Source organism: Myxine glutinosa, chromosome 3 (genome assembly GCF_964187855.1).
Source record: "Myxine glutinosa chromosome 3, kmMyxGlut1.1, whole genome shotgun sequence".
NCBI lineage: Eukaryota > Metazoa > Chordata > Myxini > Myxiniformes > Myxinidae > Myxine > Myxine glutinosa.
Window position 1 is genome coordinate 97,214,473 of NC_136263.1, and position 21,493 is coordinate 97,235,965.

Below are 21,493 nucleotides of genomic sequence, written 5' to 3' on the forward strand. Positions count from 1 at the left end.
TCTTTGAGGGTCCGATCTGCAGCCCTCTGATTAGCTTCGGTTGCCACAACTACTCTATATCCTCTCTTCAGGACGGAAATGTAAAACAACAACAACTACCACAACAACACTGGTTTGAGCTCTCGCGTGACGTCACGTTGCTGTCGATGGTTCGTGGTGTGCGCCGTTCCGGAACTGAAAGGAGCGATCGCCATGGATTATGAGTATGAAGAAGACAAACTGTGAGTGTGACAGTCACACTTTCCTGTCATGTCTCGGTTACTCTTTCCTTCTGTGGGGATTGCGCCCTATTACGGGCCCGCGTTCTCCATGGTTTGTAGTGACTCGCTTCCGGAACTGTGATGGTGACGTGTGACATTACGTTAAACTCCGGAGCTTGTGTTGTGGTGTGATCAAAGTGTCGCATCTTTGGTTCAGGGTCGCAGCACCGCAGCACCTTGACTTAGAACTATTTAAATCTTGGTTTAAGGCCTGCCGTGGATTTTATCAACTAAAATCGATTTAAAATATATTTCTAGGTTTTGTTTAAGTTTGCTATTGCAGTTCGTTTTCAGACAAGTTTGCAAGGGGGGCAGTGTTGGAGCTGTTTTTGGGCAATGTGTGGTGGCGAAAGGTGGAAGTAGGTGTGCATTTGGGGACAAGTGACCACAACACAGAGCGAGCAAGGATTTGTTGGAGCGAACAGAGTTGGAGTTCGGCAGGATGGACAAAAACAATGGGATTTCAATTGGGAAGATTTGAATGAATGAGGACTGAGATGGATGATTATAGATTGGGTCAAACTAACATGAGTGAGGAGGGCAATCTGTTCTGTATTAATGGGTAGTGTACCCCTCTGACCCGTTCCTTCAGAGTACCCTCCCCCTCCGACCCCAAGTCCTCAGCTTCCCCCTCCGACCCCAAGTCCTCAGCTTCCCCCTCCTACCCCAAGTCCTCAGCTTCCCCCTCCTACCCCAAGTCCTCAGCTTCCCCCTCCGACCCCAAGTCCTCAGCTTCCCCCTCCGACCCCAAGTCCTCGGCTTCCCCCTCCGACCCCAAGTCCTCGGCTTCCCCCTCCGACCCCAAGTCCTCTGCTTCCCCCTCCGACCCCAAGTCCTCTGCTTCCCCCTCCGACCCAAAGTCCTCTGCTTCCCCCTCCGACCCAAAGTCCTCGGCTTTCCCCTCCGACCCCAAGTCCTCGGCTTTCCCCTCCGACACCAAGTCCTCTGCTTTCCCCTCCGACGCCAAGTCCTCAACTTTCCCCTCCGACCCCAAGTCCTCAGCTTTCCCCTCTGACCCCAAGTCCTCAGCTTTCCCCTCCGACCCCAAGTCCTCAGCTTTCCCCTCCGACCCCAAGTCCTCAGCTTTCCCCTCCGACGCCAAGTCATCAGCTTCGCCCTCTGACCCCAAGTCCTCAGCTTCGCCCTCCGACCCCAAGTCCTCAGCTTCGCCCTCCGACCCCAAATCCTCAGCTTTCCCCTCCGACCCCAAGTCCTCAGCTTTCCCCTCCGACCCCAAGTCCTCGGCTTCAGCCTCCGACCCCAAGTCTTCTGCTTCCCCCTCCGACCCCAAGTCCTCGGCTTCCCCCTCCGACCCCAAGTCCTCGGCTTCCCCCTCCGACCCCAAGTCCTCTGCTTCCCCCTCCGACCCCAAGTCCTCTGCTTCCCCCTCCGACCCAAAGTCCTCGGCTTTCCCCTCCGACCCCAAGTCCTCGGCTTTCCCCTCCAACACCAAGTCCTCTGCTTTCCCCTCCGACTCCAAGTCCTCAACTTTCCCCTCCGACCCCAAGTCCTCAGCTTTCCTCTCTGACCCCAAGTCCTCAGCTTTCCCCTCTGACCCCAAGTCCTCAGCTTTCCCCTCCGACCCCAAGTCCTCAGCTTTCCCCTCCGACCCCAAGTCCTCAGCTTTCCCCTCCGACCCCAAGTCATCAGTTTCGCCCTCCGACCCCAAGTCCTCAACTTCGCCCTCCGACCACAAGTCCTCAGCTTCGCCCTTCGACCCCAAGTCCTCAGCTTTCCCCTCCGACCCCAAGTCCTCAGCTTTCCCCTCCGATCCCAAGTCCTCAGCTTTCCCCTCCGACCCCAAGTCCTCAACTTCCCCTCCGACCCCAAGTCCTCAGCTTTCCACTCCAACCCCAAATCCACAACTCCAACCTCAAATCTTGAATTCGAACCCCAAACTCCTCAATCCCACACCTGGTGGAAGCTGCTATTACAAGTACTCATGTAATACACCCGAGACATAAAAGTGAGGGAATTATGAACGAGTTATTTGCGAGTTAATCAAATGCATAAACATAGCAGCAAACTGAGACTAATTTCAGCAATGAAAGATACAAAACAGACATGCAAGTAATATTTAAAAAAACATAATAGTGAAACCTTTTAAAGTAGTTTAAGGGAGGAGTCGGCTCATTGAAATAGTACAGGGAGACGTTTTGTGACGAAACTGAGATCACAGACTTGTTGAAGAGTTATTTTGCTTCATCATTTGCACATGAGCATATAGGAAATTTAATAGCAGCAGAGACGATCTATCTCAGAGGCGATGAAGTGCTGTTAGACAGAGACGACTTGGAAAGTTGTGTTAAAACAAAGCTCATGGGCCTGATAATCTGCAACTGAGGTGTGAAACAAGGGAGAAGTCATGAGGAGTACAAGAGACTGAACCTCTTCCAGTGGTTGACCATAGAAATGGACAGGTGGGTTAGTTTGACCATCCCTCCGGAGCGACATGGTGATGGTGAGATTTTCCAGGATTGAAGGACGTGCTCCATTTGTCAGACCTGCGTTTAATCTTTCCCAGATCAAAATGCAGTTTGTCCAAAGCAGCAATAATTTCAGCTTCCGTCAGGCAATATGTTGTTGCTGTTGTCGGGTCCACTTTGGTGAGAATGTCTTCAAGTGGGATGGTGAGAATGTCTAGTTTGTAGGGGTACGAAAATTATGGTGAGGTTCTCTCTGATCTGGGGGTTGGGGAAATTTTTTTTAGGGTGATTACTTCATCTCCAATTGCTCGAAGGTTGCTCTCCTCCAACCACCAGGAGTTGGTGTATTTGCTCTTAATACACTTTTTCACCTAAATAACTGGCAAGTTCTTTTTTTTCATTCATGTTATATGAACATCCTGAAAGGTATGCTCTACCTTTAACCAGAAAGAGAGTTACAGGTCAATAGGCGATCCTGGAAGAGAGAAGAGAAAAATAACCGATATTTTGTAAAATAAGTTGCGGTATTATTAAGAGCAAATCCTTGGTTATTTTTTTTCTTCATTAACTGTGAATATCGAAACTGCTGTATCAATGGAATGCAACACTTTACCAATATGCCTGGTGTTGGCTTAACGGTTAAGGTGGCTGGCTTAAGATTTTAGGGTCTTGAGTTTGATCCCCTGTTGTGCTGTTGAAATCACACCATGTGGGTTGTTGTTGTTGTTGTTGTTGTTGTGTAGCCCCTGACTTCTCTCGAACAAGCCCGTGGCACGGAGACAGCCAATAGATCTCCCAGGAGCCCGTTGCTGCAATGATCTTTCCTGGGTAAATCACATTTCCAAGCTGGCCTCCAAAGCCAGTCGCCGACTGGGCATCCTCTGTCGTGCAAAATCCTTCTTTGGCACACTTGAGCTCCTCACAACATACAAGGCTTTCATCCGCAGCTCAATGGAATGCTGTTCTCCCCTCTTGGCCGGTGCTCCTGCCTCACACCTAGCTCGGCTTCACGCTGTTGAAACCAAAGCTTTCAGAATCGATGGAATCTCCCACGATGAAGCTAACTCCGAGGGCCTTTCACTCACTCACCACAGGCAGGTTGGTGGTCTTTCTGTCTTCTACCGACTCCTCTCCAGCCTAGCTCCCCCAGCTCTCTCTGTGCTCTGTCCCCCAAATATTCCTACAGGTCACACAAGATCTGCCAGCAACCCTCTTATGGTTAAACTGCCAAAATCAAGACTCTCTATTCACCTTCACTCTTTAATTCCTCTTTTTTCCCTCCTCTGGAACAAACTCCCTCTCTCTTCAATCCCACTCCTCCCTCCAGGTCTTTAAAACAGCTGTTCACCACCACCTCTTATCTTCTCGCATCCAAAACCTTGATCTTGTCTACCCCTGTTAATTTTTTTTTTAATTTTTTTTTTTTGGTATACAAGATCGAGGCTCGTGAAAGAGCGAACATTAATCACACAGAAAGACAAACCGACACATAAAACATAACATGGGGAGCGGTAGACAAGATGGGGCAAGAGGAGGAGGAACACAAACGCAACATCTGAGAGCAGGGACATCGAGAGATCAGTGGGAGGGAGAGGGCTTTGGGGGGGGGGGGGGTAGGCATGGGAAGGGGGCGGGATGGGAGAGGCATAAAACATATGGACACTGCCAGGACTTCCAGGAAAGAAGTTGGAATTTCAAACAAGGTGGATCTGGGGTGAATTAGTGGGGGTAGAAAAGATCAAGGTTTTGGATGGGGAAAGATAAGAGATGGTGGTGAACAGCTGTTTTAAAGACCTGGAGGGAGGAGTGGGATTGAAGGGAGTGTGGGAGTTTGTTCCAGAGGCGGGAGAAAAGAGAAATGAAAGAGTGAAGGTGAGCAGAGTGCCGAGATTTCGGCAGTTTAACCATCAGAGGGTTGCTGGCAGATCTTGTGCGACCTGTAGGAATATTTGGGGGACAAAGCACAGAGAGAGCTGGGGAGCAAGGCCGGAGAGGAGTCGGTAGAAGACAGAAAGACCACCTACCTGTCTGCGGTGAGTGAGTGAAAGGCTTCATCGCAGGAGCTCCAATGATTCTGAAAGCTTTGGTTTCATCAGTGTGAAGCCGAGCTAGGTGTGAGGCAGGAGCACCGGCCCATAGGGGAGAACAGTATTCCATTGACCTGCGGATGAAAGCCTTGTATGTGGTGAGGAGCTCAGGTGTGCCGAGGAAGGAATTCGCACGACGGAGGATGCCCAGTCGGCGACTGGCTTTGGAGGCCAGCTTGGAAATGTGGTTTTCCCAAGAAAGATCATGGCAGATAGTGAGACCCAAAAGCTTGAGCGACAGAACTTATTGGAGAGGATTGTTGAGAAAGTAGATGGGAGGGTTGTCCAGTCGATCTTTTCGGAGAGACATAGTAAGAGTGTGAGATTTGTCAGGATTGAAAGACATGTTCCACTTGTTTGACCAGTCTGTGATTTTGTCCATGTCTTCAGAGAGTGAGGAGGCTGCAGACTGCCGATCTGAGGGAAGAGGAATGGAGCGGCAGAGAGTGGAGTCATCAGCAAAGAGATAGAGAGGATTTTCCAGAGAGTCGGAGAGATCATTGATAAAGACCAGAAAAAGCACAGGGCCCAGAACACTGCCTTGGGGAACTCCAGCCTGAACAGGAAGGGGAGATGAGAGAAATCCATTCAGGGCCACACGTTGTCTACGACCAGAGAGGAAGTCCGCAAGCCATGCATGGAGATTTCCATGGATACCATAGGAGGAGAGTTTGGTGAGCAGAGCTGGGTGCCAGACCGTATCGAAGGCACGTGATATGTCAAGGGAGACGGCTCTGATTTCCTGTTTGGCATTGAGGACCTCCATCCATTGTTGAGACAGCAGAAGCAGCATGTCCAGAGTAGAATGACCTGGTCTGAATCCAAATTGATGATCGGAGATCAAGCCATTGGAGAAGAGGAAGGATTTAATATCCGAAGCAATGATGGATTCCATGACTTTGCTGATAATTGGGAGCAGGCTGATTGGTCTGTAGTTGCAAGGATCTGTTTTTGCACCTTTTTTGTGTAAAGCGGTAATGTTTGCTGATTTCCAGGATGCTGGCAGATGACCTTGAGCAAAAGAGAGGGTGAAGAGAACAGAGAGAGGGTGAGATAGAGCGGCAGAGCAGGATTTGAGGACCCGTGGGCTGATGCCGTCTGGTCCATTTTGTAATGTTCTCAGCTTTTGGGTTCAGTTGGGTTCGACTGGGTAAGGTGGGAACAGAGAGAGATGGGTTTGGGACACAAGATTTTGAGGCAAACACAGAGTTGAGGCATTCGGCTTTGTCACGTGCGGTGTCAACTGTGTAGCCATTTGAGGTAAGGGAGGGGATGGAGGGGGAACAAACACCAGAAACGGATTTGACCAGACGCCACCAGGATTTGGAGGAAGGAGACAGGTTTGAGAGTTCATTCTTGAGTGTGGAGAGATAGTGCTTCCTGGCACTCCTGAGGGTAGACACACACTTGTTCCGAGCTTGGTGGAAGGAACTGAGATTACCTTCATTTGGATTTGCCTTCCAAGAGGCAAAGGCAAGTTGTTTCAGGGCAACTGTCTCACCACAAGATTCAGTGTACCATGGACAGGAGGAAGGGTAAGACAACTGAAGATGAGATGGGATAAATCTGTGCATGAGAGAGAGCAGTTTGCTTTGGAAGAATTCCCAGGATGAGTTGATGTCAGAGGCAGTGGAGATGGGAGACCAGTCCAGATGATTGATGGCTGCTTGAAGACCGTGCCAGTCGGCCTGAGTGAAATGCCAGACTCGGCGACGCTGAGGAGGCTCTCTGAGAATGGCCAGAGAGATGTCCACTTTAACAAGCACATGATCAGAAGAACCGATTGGGGCAGAAGAAGAGCAGCAGACATTAGCAGGGAGGTTTGTCATAACCAAGTCTAGAAGAGAAGATACACCATTGGCTGAGATCCGGGTCGGGAAATTGACAGATTGTGTCAATCCCAGTGAGTCGCAGAAGTCCTTTGCTGAGGTGCCATGGCTGGTGAGAGATGAACCCACACCCAGCCAGCTGGCATGATGACAGTTGAAGTCGCCACATATGAGGAAGAGAGAGTTGGGATGAGTGGATAGAAGTTGGTCCATGTTGTCAGACAGTGAAATGTAAATGGAGTCATCACTGTTTGGAGGACGGTACAGAACACATATGAACAAAAGGTGGGAGCGGAGAGGAAGCCGTAGCCAGAGGTACTCTTGGGGGTGAGGTGGAGAGAGGGCAGTGCAAGGAGAGTGAGGAAGAGAGTTTTTGATAAAGATAGCCACCCCACCACCAGGACGAGGCTCAGGTCTATCATACCGGAGGAGGGAGTAACCAGGAAGAGATATTAAGGAATCAGAGACATCTTGAAGGAGGAAAGTTTCTGTTCAGCAGATCAAGTCTGGATTGTCAGAAGCAACCTGTATGGAGAGATCAGTCAGGTTTGAGCGAAGGCCCCGGATGTTTGAGGTCCATTCCGTTAATGAAGAGAGAGGGAGAGCATCGGGTACAGGACAGGGTAGGGGAGAGGTCGGGTAAGATAAAGGATGAGAGGGGGAGGTTGGGAGAGCAGTTGATAGTGTGTCAGAGATTACAGAAGAGTTACAAGAAAGGGAAGGATGAGGAGAACGAAAGGTTTGATGGGGAAGGGATGAGGCACAGTGAGGGGTTGTTTGAGGCGGGGCAGAGGAAAGTAGATGGGGAGGAGGCAGCTTTGAGGAGGAGGAGGGGGGAGGGAGAATTGGAGAGGAATGGTATGGGAGGAGATTTGAATGGGAGGGGTTGGGGGGGAGTTTTGAAGGGGAGGAGTGAGGGGGGAGTTTAGGAGGGGAGGGGCAAGGGGGGAGTTTAGGAGTGGAGGGGCAAGGGGGGAGTTTAGGAGTGCAGGGGCAAAGGGGGGGATTTGGAGGGGAGGGGCAAGGGGGGAGTTTAGGAGTGGAGTGGCAAGGGGGGAGTTTAGGAGTGGATGGGCAAGGGGGGAGGTTAGGAGTGCAGGGGAAAGGGGGGGGGGTTTGGAGGGGAGGGGCAAGAGGGGAGTTTAGAAAGTGGATGATTAATGAAAGATGAACATTGATAACAAATTGGGTTTATTGTGATTTTCAAGTCAGCAATCCGATTAAGAACGATGGAGGAGGGATGGAATGAATGTGAATTTCGAGCATGCAGTGATTTAGAGTTATAAGGGATTGAATTTTTTTTTTTTGAAGTGGAATGAGTTGGAGAGGAAATTGAAAGAAGCCTTTTAAATATGAAGAAAAACAGCGTGTTGTAATATACCACTGAATAAAACACTGAAGGGGAAAGTTTAAACATATTTAAATAATATTTAAACAGAACCGTGAACAATCTTAAATGCACAAAATTCCAACAGGGGGAGGGCCGAGAGGGACCACCACGAGTCACGTGAACAGGGCAAAAGGTGGATGGCAAGGAGATAATGGGTGTGGGATGAACAGCACACCTGGACAGAAGTACAGGATGAGACAACAGCACACGTGGAGAAAGGAAAATAAATGGTTTTGGTTATTTCTTTATTTTTTATTTTTTTATTTTTTTGGAGGGTGGGGATTTAAAACGTCAGACAAAGAGTAGTATGTTCGGGGTAGAAGGGAAAAATCTAAGAGCCAAGCAAAACACGAAGTAGGGGACTAAAGTTAACAAACACCGACGGGGGTACAAGGCCGCACACGAGGAGCAGAACACGATTAATTACGGTATTTGCCAGATGGTATTTAAAACGTTAGACAAGTGGTCGATGTTCGGGGAAGTTAGGGGGAGAAGAGAAAATCTAAGAAATAAGCAATACAGCGAAGGAAAGAACTTAAATTCACAATACACCAATGGGGGGAGGGAAGCCGAGAGAAACCAGGCCGCGCACGTGGTGGGAACAGAAAACGATTAAATTATACAAAAGTTTGCATGAATTGCAAATCAACACCAACTGGAAAACACACTGCAACACATGCACAATAAAAAACGAGTAGAAATTGACAAAGACACGAATGGAAAAAATGCTTTAACTTGCTGCCGTGCAGAGGTCGAAGTCGCTTCCTTGCTCGAGGGACCGGAAACGGAAGATCCACTTTTTCATCCATCCACCTCAGATCCACTTTTTTGAAATACTGACCTATTTCCTGGAAGTCCTTGCAGTGTCCATGTATTTTTTTTACCTTTCCCATGCCTCCTCCCCCCAAGCCCTCTCCCTCCCACAGATCTCTCAATGTCCCTGCTCTCCATCTTGTCTCGTGCTCCCTTTATCATATTTTTATGTGTCAGTTTGTCTTTTTGTGATAAATGTTAGCTCTTACACGAGACTTGATCTTGTATACAAAAAAAAAAAAAAAAAAAGAGCAACCCAGCGATCCCCCACATTCAGGATGGTGTACCCCCACCTTCACAAAGATAGGGCTACAACAAAGTTGGAGAGAGAGAGAGACGCAGACAAGAGGGGAAAGGCCCGTCCATGGGGACCTCTCGGCACTCTGATCATGACCGCACTGCCCAAACAAATCTGGGCAACAGCGAAGAATGAGGAAGATTTGGCCCCCTACTTGCATTGGGGAGGTATAACCACCATGAAGAGGCGTCCCCGATAGTTGTCACACCATGCGGGTTGACTCCTCCTATCATAAATTTGAGGTCGTCAAAATGAGTACCAGCTTACTGAAACAGGGGGCACTGCATCAGCGGCACAGCCGTGCTCCCAGCAGTGACGCAACCAGCAGCCACACGCTGCATGCGAAATAATAAAAACACTTTACCAAGCACCAGTAAACTAAAGGGCCCTGCTGCACAGACTGCTTGCAGAGTCACTGAAGCAGGAAGCACCCTTTTGTGGTTTGTCCATTCATTTTTCAAAATTACATTTATTGAATGTCCAATGGCCTTGGGTTATGTGCCATTTGGGACCTCCTACCTCCTTTCAAGTTTCTGTGCAGCAGTTTGTTCAGATGATTGACAGAAAAAAATTTGAAAATTTATCATGTAAAAGTTGTGTGAAGTCAGGTTAATTTTTAACTCTCAGGGTTTATTATCCCAACGGCCTTTAAATGCTTGCTTTCATTTATTTGTGACCATAAAGCTCAGTCTTCAAAGGCCTGAGTGCCACATAGCGGCCATCCTAGTTTGGAGGTGATGTGTTGGCATAATTTATGCACATGACATCAGCATCATGCCACATTTAGTCAGAATTGCTCTTTTATTTAATTTATCCTTCCTGACTGTATATATATATATATATATATATATATATATATATATATATATATATATATATATATATATACTGTTACGGTTTTCGCCACCCTTCCTGCCCTTACCAAGGGGAGATGAAGCCCCTTGTTCTTTTTGAGTCGGCACAACCGAGAGACTTGAAACGCCCCTCGCAGGCAAACGCAAGGTATGGTTTCGGGACAATTCTCGCACCGCGCCACCGCGGAAGCGGGGAATACCTGCGCCACCGCGGAAGCGGGGAATCAAGCCTCGCACGACCCACGTGTAATTGGAGTACACTGAGCGGATTGCGTACCACATGGTCCGTGCATTTACCTTTGGTATTGGAACCCGATTAGAGCGGTTTTGTTCGTACCACGCTTAGTCAATGATGGAAAAGACGAGACGGTCGAATAAAGGAAGAACACAGGTTTAATTACTATTATGTACAATGATCGGTAGAAGCACAGAGACACAGAGCAGTCTTAATCAGTCTTATGTTAAGCCCAGACATGGGCCTGATCACACTCACAGGAAAAATGAAAGGAGGATGATGTTCACTCGCTCTGAATGGCCCACTTGGTCATCCAGGAACGGCCCCGCCCGGCGTGGCTTTCTCCGGTCACAGCACGTCCCACGATGAAGGCAAGCAGGCGGTAGAAGGGATCCTTGCAGCGCGTCTCTCGAACAAAGGGGCAGAGCAGGCAGGCGGGAGAGAAATGTATGCGTCTCTCGCCAGGCTTGGCGGTTTTCCACAGCGCAATTAATTACCGGCGTGCTCTCACTCGCGTAACCCAATAGAGGCTCTGCCTCGAGCTCAACCGAGCGTCCAATTTGTAAGAGCGCTTATAACTCGGTTCATGCGCATCTTATCTCAGAACTCAACTCTCACAAGCGCCTCTCCCACCAGAACTCTCAGAACGCCGAACTTGTTCAAGCGCCTCCCTCCACAGAACTGCGGTGGGGGCTTCGCGCAACGGGTTTTATTGCCAACCCCCTTAGCTCTCTCGAATGTTCTAACCACGCCTTGTGACGCAGTGCCGCAGCCACTCCCTTCGAGCCCTGATTGGCGGCTCGCTCTTACCGTCGGCTTCTTCTCCGCCCTCGTTTGGTCTTGCCTCGATTTGCCAGGCCTGCCTCGTGTTAATTTGCACCAAAAAGCCAAAAGCGGAATAAGGCGGCATAAGGCAATGAAAGGACCTACCTCTCATTTTTCTACTCAACGCAACACTAACACAGGAAAAGGACTATGCTTACACATACTAAGAAATAACTGAACTATCGTGAGGCTACTTGTTGTAATGTGACTAACTATGAAACTATGAGGGGGAAAATTAACCTTTATTAGTACAAACTCAAAACCGCAACAATATACAGTCACGTGAAAAAGTAAGTACACCCCATGTAATGTTTTGACTTTTTCAACATATTTCAACATACAGCTATTTGATCTTCATTTCAACAATATTGATAGATAAAGGTGATATAATATAACAAATTTCATGAAACATTTACATTTTGTAGTCCATTGTATAATTTAAATAAACATAAATGCAAATTTCGCATGTGGAAAAAGTAAGTACACCCTTGACTCTAATAGGTGGTATTGCCCCCTTTGGCAGAAACAACCTCAAGTAGGCGTTTCTTATAACTGTCTACCAGTCTCTGACATCGACTGGGACAAATTTTTGCCCACTCCTCCATGCAGAATTATTTCAGCGGTGCGATGTGTGAGGGGTTTCTTGCATGCACAGCTCGTTTCAAATCCCCCACAACATCTCGATGGGATTTAAATCCGGGCTTTGACTTGGCCATTCCAGAACCCTCCGTTTCTTTGTTTTCAGCCATTCCTTGGTGGATTTACTGGTATGTTTAGGGTCATTGTCATGTTGCAAGGTCCACCTTCGGTTGAGCTTCAACTTTCCGACAGATGGCCTCACATTATCCTCAAGCACCCTCTGGTACAATGAAGAATTCATAGTGGATTCTCTGATGATGAGCTGCCCAGGCCCTGATGCAGCAAAGCTGCCCCAAACCATAATATTTCCACCACCATGCTTTACAGTTGGTATCAGGTTCTTGTGGTCAAATGCTGTCTTTGGTTTTCGCCAAACATGTCTTCTGGTACTGTGGCCAAATAGCTCTACCTCTGACTCATCTGTCCAGAGCACATTGTTCCAGAAGTGCTGGTCTTTGCCTCGGTGTTCATTGGCAAACTTTAGTCTTGCCCTGATGTTCTTTCTGGACAGCAAAGGTTTCCTCCTGGCACACCTCCCATGTAGATCAAATTTGTGCAGCTTCTTTCTAATGGTAGACTCATGCACTTTGACATCAACAGTGGCAAGAGCTACCTGTAGGTCCCGTGATGACATTCTGGGGTTCTTCGAGACTTCTTTCAGCATCTTGCGGTCTGCTCTCGGGCTGAACTTACTGGGGCGCCTGGCCTGAACAAGTTGGCAGTTGTTTGGAATCTTCTCCACTTGTAGATGATCTTCCGGACAGTCGAATGATTGTTTTCAAATTGTTTGGAGATCTTTTTAAATCCCTTCCCAGACTCGTTTGCATCTACAACCTTCTTTCTGAAGGCCTCAGAGAGCTCTTTTGATCTAGGCATGGTGACGCCGCACACTTCAACAACAAAGAGCAAACCAAACTAAATGTCTGAGGTTTAAATAAGACAGGTTCCTCCAAGATCCTCTCGAACGATGTTCTAATCATTTGCACCTGAGCTGGTGCACCTGATTCTAATTTTAGGTATTTGAAGTAGTGATAAATGTAGGGGTGTACTTACTTTTTCCACATGCAAAATTTGCATTTATGTTTATTTAAATTATACAATGGACTACAAAATGTAAATGTTTCATGATATTTGTTATATTATATCACCTTTATCTATCAATATTGTTGAAATGAAGATCAAATAGCTGTATGTTGAAATATGTTGGAAAAAGTCAAAACTTTACATGGGGTGTACTTACTTTTTCACGTGACTGTATATATATATATAGATATATATGTATATATATATATATATATATATATATATATATATATATATATATATATATATATATATATACATACATATATATATATATATATATATATATATATATATATATATATGTATATATTAGTAACACAGTTTGTCTTCCTTGAGCTTCTCCCAAACAAATGGGGATTGAGAGATTTATTATGGTTTAATTTCACAATTGAATTAATAAGTGCTTAATTTGACAGCTTGGAAACAAAACATTAATATACTTGCACTTTTCTTGGAAATTTGTCATCATTGTACATACAGGGGAATTCCCATAGTTCCTGGGACTGTGGTACTGCAGAAAGATCCACAGAACATGATTGGTATCAGCATTGGAGGTGGTGCTCCGGTCTGCCCGTGTCTCTACGTGGTTCAGGTACATGCAGTGATTGGCAAATGTGGATTGGACTTGCTTTGATAAGCCAAGAACACTAATGCAAACATTGAGATGTCTAACTCTGTTTATAAACTGGGACATAATTTTCTACATGGTTTATATGTCATGAAAGGGCTATTTAAGGATGACTGGAATATAAGACCCACCACTTCGCTGACGGGAATACCAATATTATAGAGAGAGATGGATTTACATACGCACGTGTGAAGAATTTTTGAGGTCACCTACATCCTCCTTTCCATGAAGCACCGCGTCGCATCAGTCCGCCAACCCTCACGTATGGAGAATACAGTGCAGATGGGAAGAGGGGAATTCTGCCATTTTTTCTTATGTAATAAATAGATGGTATAATATTTTGACCGACTGGTTTTCAGTGAAAATAAATGAAAATTAACTTTCCCCCTTTAAAAATTGTGTGAATAACTTATTTAAATATCAGCTTCTTTTTGTCCGTATCCTCTTCTCACCTGTGTTGCAAGTCGAGCGACCTGCTTTGTGATGCTATAAAAGGCGGTGTATAATCAGAAATACTGTTTGATAGGGTGATATATTACTGTTATATGAATAAAATGGAAATGCTGAAAAAAGTGTGACTATAATAAGCGTTTTCTGAATCTACTCGATATGAGAAACAGGATTGAAAGAGACTCACCATTATGTGAAGAAGATGAAGGAGGAAGAGTTTTTGTTTTAATCTAATTTGAAACGAGCTGATCTATCCTCACCTTGCTCAACTGTATCATACTGTTTGCAGATTGCCTATCATCTGATTGATAAAAAGATTGTAATCAGAATTGATGGCGAGCATACGCACGGCGTATAAATCTCTTGTAGGATAATTGTTGACTGGTCTCATGGAAGAGAAAGGTGGTGGCAATAAAGGGAGTTGGTTTAGAGAGGGATTAATATTATATGGGTAATGAAAATTGTGGGTGTAAGGATGGGGGATTACATGAGATTGTGTTACACTTGCCTGCTTGAAGCCCTGGAGGGAAGAGTGAAGCAGAACAGCCTCTGGAAGGTGGTTCTGTAGATGGTGGAAGCGAAGAACAAAAGAGTTGAAGCATGCAGTCAGCCTGGATTTTGGAAATTTAACCAGGAGGGGGTTACTGGAAGAAAGCATACATGTTGGAGTTGTTGAGGCAGGTTAGATGGCTGAGAGAACAGAGGAGGCTAAATTAGAGGAGAGGTGGTAAAAAGATAGACCACTGACCTGCCTGCAATGTGAAAGCAACAGGCCTTGTGCTTTGGCCTCAACATGGGATAGTCAAATAATATTAAGAACTTTAGATTCCACATAATTCAGAAGTCATGCGATGCTGGGGCACCATCCTGCAGGAGTTATCAATATTCCATTGAGCTATTCATATATAGAATGTGACCAGTTCTGATTTTTCAAGGAAGAGTTGGAAGGATTGAGGATGCCCAGTAGTCTGTGGCTGGCTCTGGAGACCAGCTTTACTATGTGGCCAGCTGAAGGGAGGAGTCATGGCTGATAATGAGACTTCGAAGTTCAAGAGATGGAACCACTTCCAGGTGCTGACTATGAAGAAAGATGGGTGGGTTTATTGATGATACAATGATACACATCCATAGTGACAGGGTGAGACTATGGGATTTTCCAGGATCGGAGGAAATATTCCATTTTATCAGACCAGAATCTAATCAGAGAGAGAGAGAGAGACAGGCAGACACAGACAGACAGACACAGACAGACACAGACAGACACAGACAGACACAGACACAGACAGACACAGACAGACACAGACAGACACAGACAGACACAGACAGACACAGACAGACAGACACAGACAGACACAGACAGACACAGACACACAACCGCTTACAATGTGATGGGGGGTATTCTACAGTACAGTGGAGAGTCTTTTGCCAAAAGCAGGAAAGGGTTTGCTCACATGCCCGTTCGTATTTGGGGCAAAAATTTGGAATATGTTCAAGGTGCCGTCAATAACTTGCCGACTCTTTACAAAAAACACCGTGTGGTCCTTAACGTCCACTAACTAATGCTAGTAGACGAGTTCCCATCTTATCATCCATCCGAAGGATTACACATTTTGTGATATGACACCCTGCCTGTGAAATGCAAATCCGACAGTTTATCAAATCCAGCCTTAGCAGCTGAAGGTTAAGTGTGCTGTTTCTGTACCATCCTGTTGGACTTTAATCATATTTATAAGATTTAAAAATAAAGCACCTTCAGGTTTATCCTGTAAGCCTGGTGTTGGCTTAACGGTTAATGTGGCTGGCTTAAGATCTTGGGGTCTTGAGTTTGAGCGCCTATCGTGCCGTTGCGTAACACCAGGTGGATTGGCTCAGCCTGTCATCCTTCCGAGGTCGACAAAATGAGGACCAGCTTACTGGAAACGGGGCACTGCATCAGCGGCACGGCCGTGATCCCAGCAATGATGCAGCCAGCAACCGCAGGCTGTATATGAAATAATACCAAGGGGTATCTTGTGATTGTGTGACCTTTTCTTTATTTGATTATTATCGACCCTTTGATTAAAGCTCACGGATCTTTAACGTTAAACAATGAAGAGACCAATGAGCGAAAACGGGTCTTTATTTTTGTTCTTTCTGGTTGTATTACTCTTACCTTTTTATATGGATGCTGTCTGGTTTGTCCTCTAGTAATATAAATTGGAAGAAAGAGTATGTGTGTAAGTGAGAGATGCTTAGCAAGGTTGCTCTTGGGTGTCAGATATGCCAAACTGCTTTCAATCATTTCTTTTTAGGTGTTTGACAATACTCCAGCAGCACGTGATGGCACATTAGCTGCTGGTGATGAACTTGTTGGAGTCAACGGGAAATCTGTGAAAGGGAAGACAAAGGTTGAAGTTGCCAAGATGATCCAAGCTGTGAAGGTTATGCGATGCTTTTATTGGAAAATATTTTAACCATTGTTTTGCAACGATGTGTTCCTGGACTTGTTCCTTCGACCTCATGACTGAACGGTAGCGTTGACTTAATAGTTAATGTTATGATAAACTAGCAGAAGTACCTGGCATTGCCGGGCGGGGGAGGGGAAGGGAGGGGAACGGGGAGGGGAGGGGAACGGGGGGGAGGGGAGAAGAGGGGGAGAGGGGAGAAGAGGGGGGGATGGGGAGGGGAACGGGGGGGAGGGGAGAAGAGGGGGGGATGGGGAGGGTGAGGGATGGGAGGGGACCTGGGGGGAGGGGAGAAGAGGGGGGGATGGTGAGGGATGGGAGGGGGAAGGGGGAGGGGGAGGGACCCGGCAGAAGTACCCGGCATTGCCCGGCGGGGGAGGGGAGGGGAACGGGGGGGGAGGGGAGAAGAGGGGGGGGAGGGGAGAAGAGGGGGGGGAGGGGAGAAGGGTGGGGGAGGGGAGACGGGGTGGGGGTAGGGTGGAGGGGGAGGGGGAAAAGGAGGGGGGAGGGGCAGGGTGGAGGGAGAAGGGAGGCGGAGGACGGAGGGGGAAGGGGAGGGCCAGTCAACAATGACGTTGCAGTTCTCATGGTTGGAGAGCAGCACAACAATCGCGACATAGTCCTGCATATTCCCAACAGCACGAAGCGGGTTTTGGAGACTCACCGATCCTGTGACGTCCTCCAGTACCGGCGTTGCCGGGCGGGGGAAAGGAGACCCATACATTCCCAACCCGTACATTCGCCCTCTCGACTCAAGCTCACTCGGACAAAAGCCTCGCACAAATTACACCGTGAAGGCCCAATGGTCATGTCTATGCCACAAATCACGGGCGCACTGAATTGAAAATATATAGAACGCTCATACTCCGTGAAAAGTGAAGCCGCCGTGTCGCCATCTTGGTCAGCACGACTCGACCAACTCGCTTCGCGGATCTCGTTTTGTGCGGCAATAAACTGCTCCAATCGGTTACGGAAGGGTTGTGGAAAGACGTTTCACAGCTGTTTCAAAGACATTTAATTCATATCGCACAAAATCGATACAAAACACGATCGCATAAAAGGTGAAAAAACGTGTGATGTGTGACGGGATGGAACATCACGTGATCGCTCTGAGCGAATCAGCGAGCTGCTCTGGAACCGGCTGAGATTAGCGGGTACTTCGCTGAAATGCGCTGAGATAAATATGAATAAAAAATATGGATCTCGTCAAATATGGTCTCGGCCATGTTCGTCCCAGGCTCAATGGCTATGTCTATGCCAAATATCAAGTACGTGAGCCTCTCCGTTTAGGAGTCTATCGGTAACATTACACACACACACACACACACACACACACACACACACACACACACACACACACACACACAAACTGTGTTTTATAGATATAGATAGAAACAATGTGATGGAGTTTTAATGGCAAAACGTCATAGTGGTTCACTAGCTATACAGCAATCGCATTGTTTCGTTGTACATTGTTCAAGTTGTGTTTGTGAAGAGGAAAAAGCATATCCCATACGAGTATGTTCCATTCGTTTGACTAAATGCAATTGGTGCTTAGTCCGTGCAATGATAAACTGTTTACACAGAAAAACTCCATCAATCTTTACTTTATATTGTTACGGGTAACAGGATTCGAACCAGGGTCCCAAACGTCGCTCCTGACTACGAGGGTTACAGTTGGTGAGGTCAACGATCCTAGGTCCTATTCCCAGCCCGTCAGGCTGAAGCTGCAACTTTTTGAAATATCATGCTACACTACCGGTCAAAAGTTTTAGAACACCTCAATTTTTCCAGTTGTTATTGAAATTTACACAGTTTAATGTCTCAATGTACTCTGAAATTAAGCATAGAACAAATAAACAATTGGAGATAAAAAAATAAATCATAGAATCATTTTGTTTAACAAAATTGAATTCAAATTTTTGACTCGGCAAAGTAGCCACCTTTTGCAGATATAACCGCCGAACACACTCGTGGCATTCTTTCTACAATGGAAATCAAATATTGTTCAGGAAGTTCTTCCCAACACTGTTGCAGAAGTTCCCACAAATGTGTTGCACTTGTAGGTTGCTTTGCTTTCACCCTTCTGTCCAGTTCATCCCAAACCAGCTCGATGGGGTTTAAGTCTGGAGACTGTGCTGGCCATTCCATGATTTGAAGCCCACCGTCTTGTTCTTTTCTTCGAATTAGTTTTGACATAGCCTGGTGGTGTGTTTAGGGTCATTATCTTGCTGTAGAATGAACCCCTGACCAACTAGGTGTATACCAGAGGGTATTGCATGGCGCTGCAAAATGCTGTGGTAGCCCTTTTGGTTCAGGGTGCCAGTCACTCTGTGCAAGTCGCCGACTCTGGATCCAGCAAAAGAGCCCCAGACCATCACGATTCCTCCTCCATGTTTGACAGTTGGTGTCACACACTGAGGAACCATCCTATTGCCTACTCGACGGCGTACAAAAACCCTGCGTGATGAACCAAAGATTTCAAATTTTGATTCATCGGTCCATAAGACCTTCTTTCAGTCTTCAGTAGTCCACTGGCGGTGCTTCATGGCCCAGACAAGCCTCTTTTTCTTATTTTGCCATCTTAGCAATGGCTTTCTTACTGCCACTCGACCTGTCAAACCTGCAGCTCGAAGTCTTCTCTTCACAGTTGAAACTGACACTTGCTTACTTCGACCAGTGTTAAGCTGTGCTTGAAGCTGTTGTCCTGTGAGCTGCCTATCACGCAAGCTATTGACTCTCAGAAACGTGTCTTCTGATTCTGTTGTGGCTTTGGGTCTGCCAGACCTCTTCCTGTCAGAGTTTCCTCCAGTTTCCAAGTGCCTTTTGATGGTGTAGGAAACTCTACTCACTGACACCTTGGCTTTCTTTGCAATTTCTCTAAAGGAAATACCTACGCTTTTAAGGGTTATAATGGTCTGTCTGTCTTACTGCTTACCTTTGTACCATTTCAGGTTTTTCACTGGACTTGAATTGCTTAAATTTCAATAAAAACTGGAAAAATTGAGGTGTTCTAAAACTTTTGACCAGTAGTGTGTATCTCGTTTTTGGCCCGATCACTCAATGGTGAAGAATCACTTTTTTAAAAATGCTCGTATCCGAATCTGGATCTTCATCAAAATCGGATCGTTTCGTCCGTGTCACATACCCAACCTCTCCACCAAATTTCATCCAATACATCCATGCCTTTTTGAGGTATCCTGTTCACCAACAGACAGACAGACAGACAAACAGACAGACAGGGGTGAAAACATAACCTCTGCCCATCTTCGGTGGTGGCAGTAATAATAGTGCAAAAACAGTTCAACTTAAGTACAGGCTCACTGGCTTGCTTAGAATCCTTAAGCAAAATGATGGAATCTATCATTACAGCTGACATAAAGTTGATTATTTTCTCAAACAGCCTGATCTTTGACCAGTTGTGATTCTGTCCTAGCAACTTATGTTTAGATAAGTTTCTAGCTCGCTCTCTCTCTCTCTCTCTTTCTCTCTCTCAACAATGGCTGAAGATGCTGAATCTCAACCAAGAGGTCAGGGCTGTCTCTCTGGACATATGGGTATGCGACATAGTCTGGCACCTTTCTCTGCTTACCAGGCATTCTAGCTGTGGATTACAAGGTCACCTTCTTTCCTTGTCTGCTGACGTCTTACACTCACACTCTCAGTACATACCTGTCAACGGACTTCTCTCATCTGCTCTCCAGGTGGAGACTGAAGTATGCCAATGTAGCGTTTTTGGCCCAGTGCTGTTCCTTGATTGCAGTAATGAACTCTCAGATACTCTGGAAAAACTCTCTTTTCCTCTTTGCAGGTGACTGCACATTATGTTGTACAATTCCACAATAACAGCAGCAAATTAGCTCTTTGCTGACCTGGAGAGGATCAGATGCTGTTCTAACACTTGGAACGTGTTTTTAAATCAAAGGGAATCTCAAATTCTCCTCCCCTCCCCCGCCACTCCCCCCAACCTCCCCTCCCTCACTCCCCGTCTTTCCAGAAGAATTGTCAAATTAACCCACCTACCTATTTCAACAATCAATTGAATGAGGTTTATTCCCTAAAACTTCTGAGCCTCACCATCAGCTTTGACCTCTCTGGAGCAGACCAGAGATCAACGTGAGTCTTCCAAACCTACCGCAGACTGGGCATTCTCAGTCGTGACAAAGTTCTCATAACCTACAATGCCTTTGTCCACAGTTCATTGAAGTCCTCTCCTCCTCTAAGGGCCGGTGCTTCTACTTCACACTTATTTCTCCAGGATGCTGTGCAATCTAAAGCTCTCAACATTTGCATCTCCCACAAGGCAGAAATCCAAGGCCTGCTGCTCTCCGATCGCAGACGGGTTGGTGGCCTTTCTGTTTTCTCTTGCGTCTCTTCAAGTCTTCCTCTGCCCTTTTATTCCTCCCCAGTCGACCTTTACGTCACACCCCTTCTTTCAACAACACCCTCTTTGTAAAGCTCCCAAATCCAGTTTTACTGCTCACATTCACTCCTTTTTTAAAAATCTTTTCTCACATTTCCAGAACCTCCTTCCTCAGTCTGTTCAAGCCCCCTCTTCTGTACAGGACTTGAAGATGATAGTACACCACCCTCTCTTCTCTGATCAGCCTCCATGCTACCCATCATGCCTGTAATCTTTTCTTTCCTCATTAACCCCCCCCCCCCAATCTCTCCCCATATACATGCCAGTTCCACTTATCATGCATGTTACTGAATTACTTGTAATATCTGGTACCTTATAATGTTTAGTACCGTAGTTATAGTGTATGTCTAGTAATATTAAACAATCTTGAATTATTAAGGTAAATGTCCAACACACAATGAGCAACAATAAACTGGCACTGCCTGATTGAATGAACTTAGGACACCACTTAAGATTGTGGCCCCGCTGCTCGTAGATGTTGTGAGATTAAAGGGTTGAAAGCTCGATAAAGAATGGTTTCCAGGTGATTATCCAACGGGCCATTGAGTCGGTCATTTACAAGGGCAATTAATTGTTTTCATTGTAATTATTGAATACTGATAGAAATGCAAGTTTGCCTTAATGATCGGTGGTGTTTGTTCGGATTTTCTTTATTGGTTGTATGAGTGGTTGTTTGAATGTTTCTGTCTTCTCTGAGTGTTGTTTCAGTGCAGGACAAGTTGAAGGAATTATTCAGATCTCTCTCCTAATTCTTGTTTGTTTATCTTGTAGCATTCACCTCTTGTCATACTACCCCACTCTAAGTG

The 21,493-nt window shown here is 46.3% G+C and overlaps 1 protein-coding gene across 1 annotated transcript in view; it reads left to right on the top strand.

The window, feature by feature from the left end:
• The first annotated feature begins 89 nt into the window (after positions 1-89).
• LOC137423357 (PRKCA-binding protein) overlaps positions 90-21,493 on the top strand; it is a 47,039-nt gene continuing 25,635 nt past the window's right edge. Inside the window, exons 1-3 of the mRNA XM_078774302.1 lie at positions 90-221; positions 13,223-13,334; positions 16,112-16,240. Coding sequence (XP_078630428.1) covers positions 193-221; positions 13,223-13,334; positions 16,112-16,240 — 270 coding nt within the window. The 5' untranslated portion in view covers positions 90-192. The remainder of the gene's footprint in view (positions 222-13,222; positions 13,335-16,111; positions 16,241-21,493) is intronic.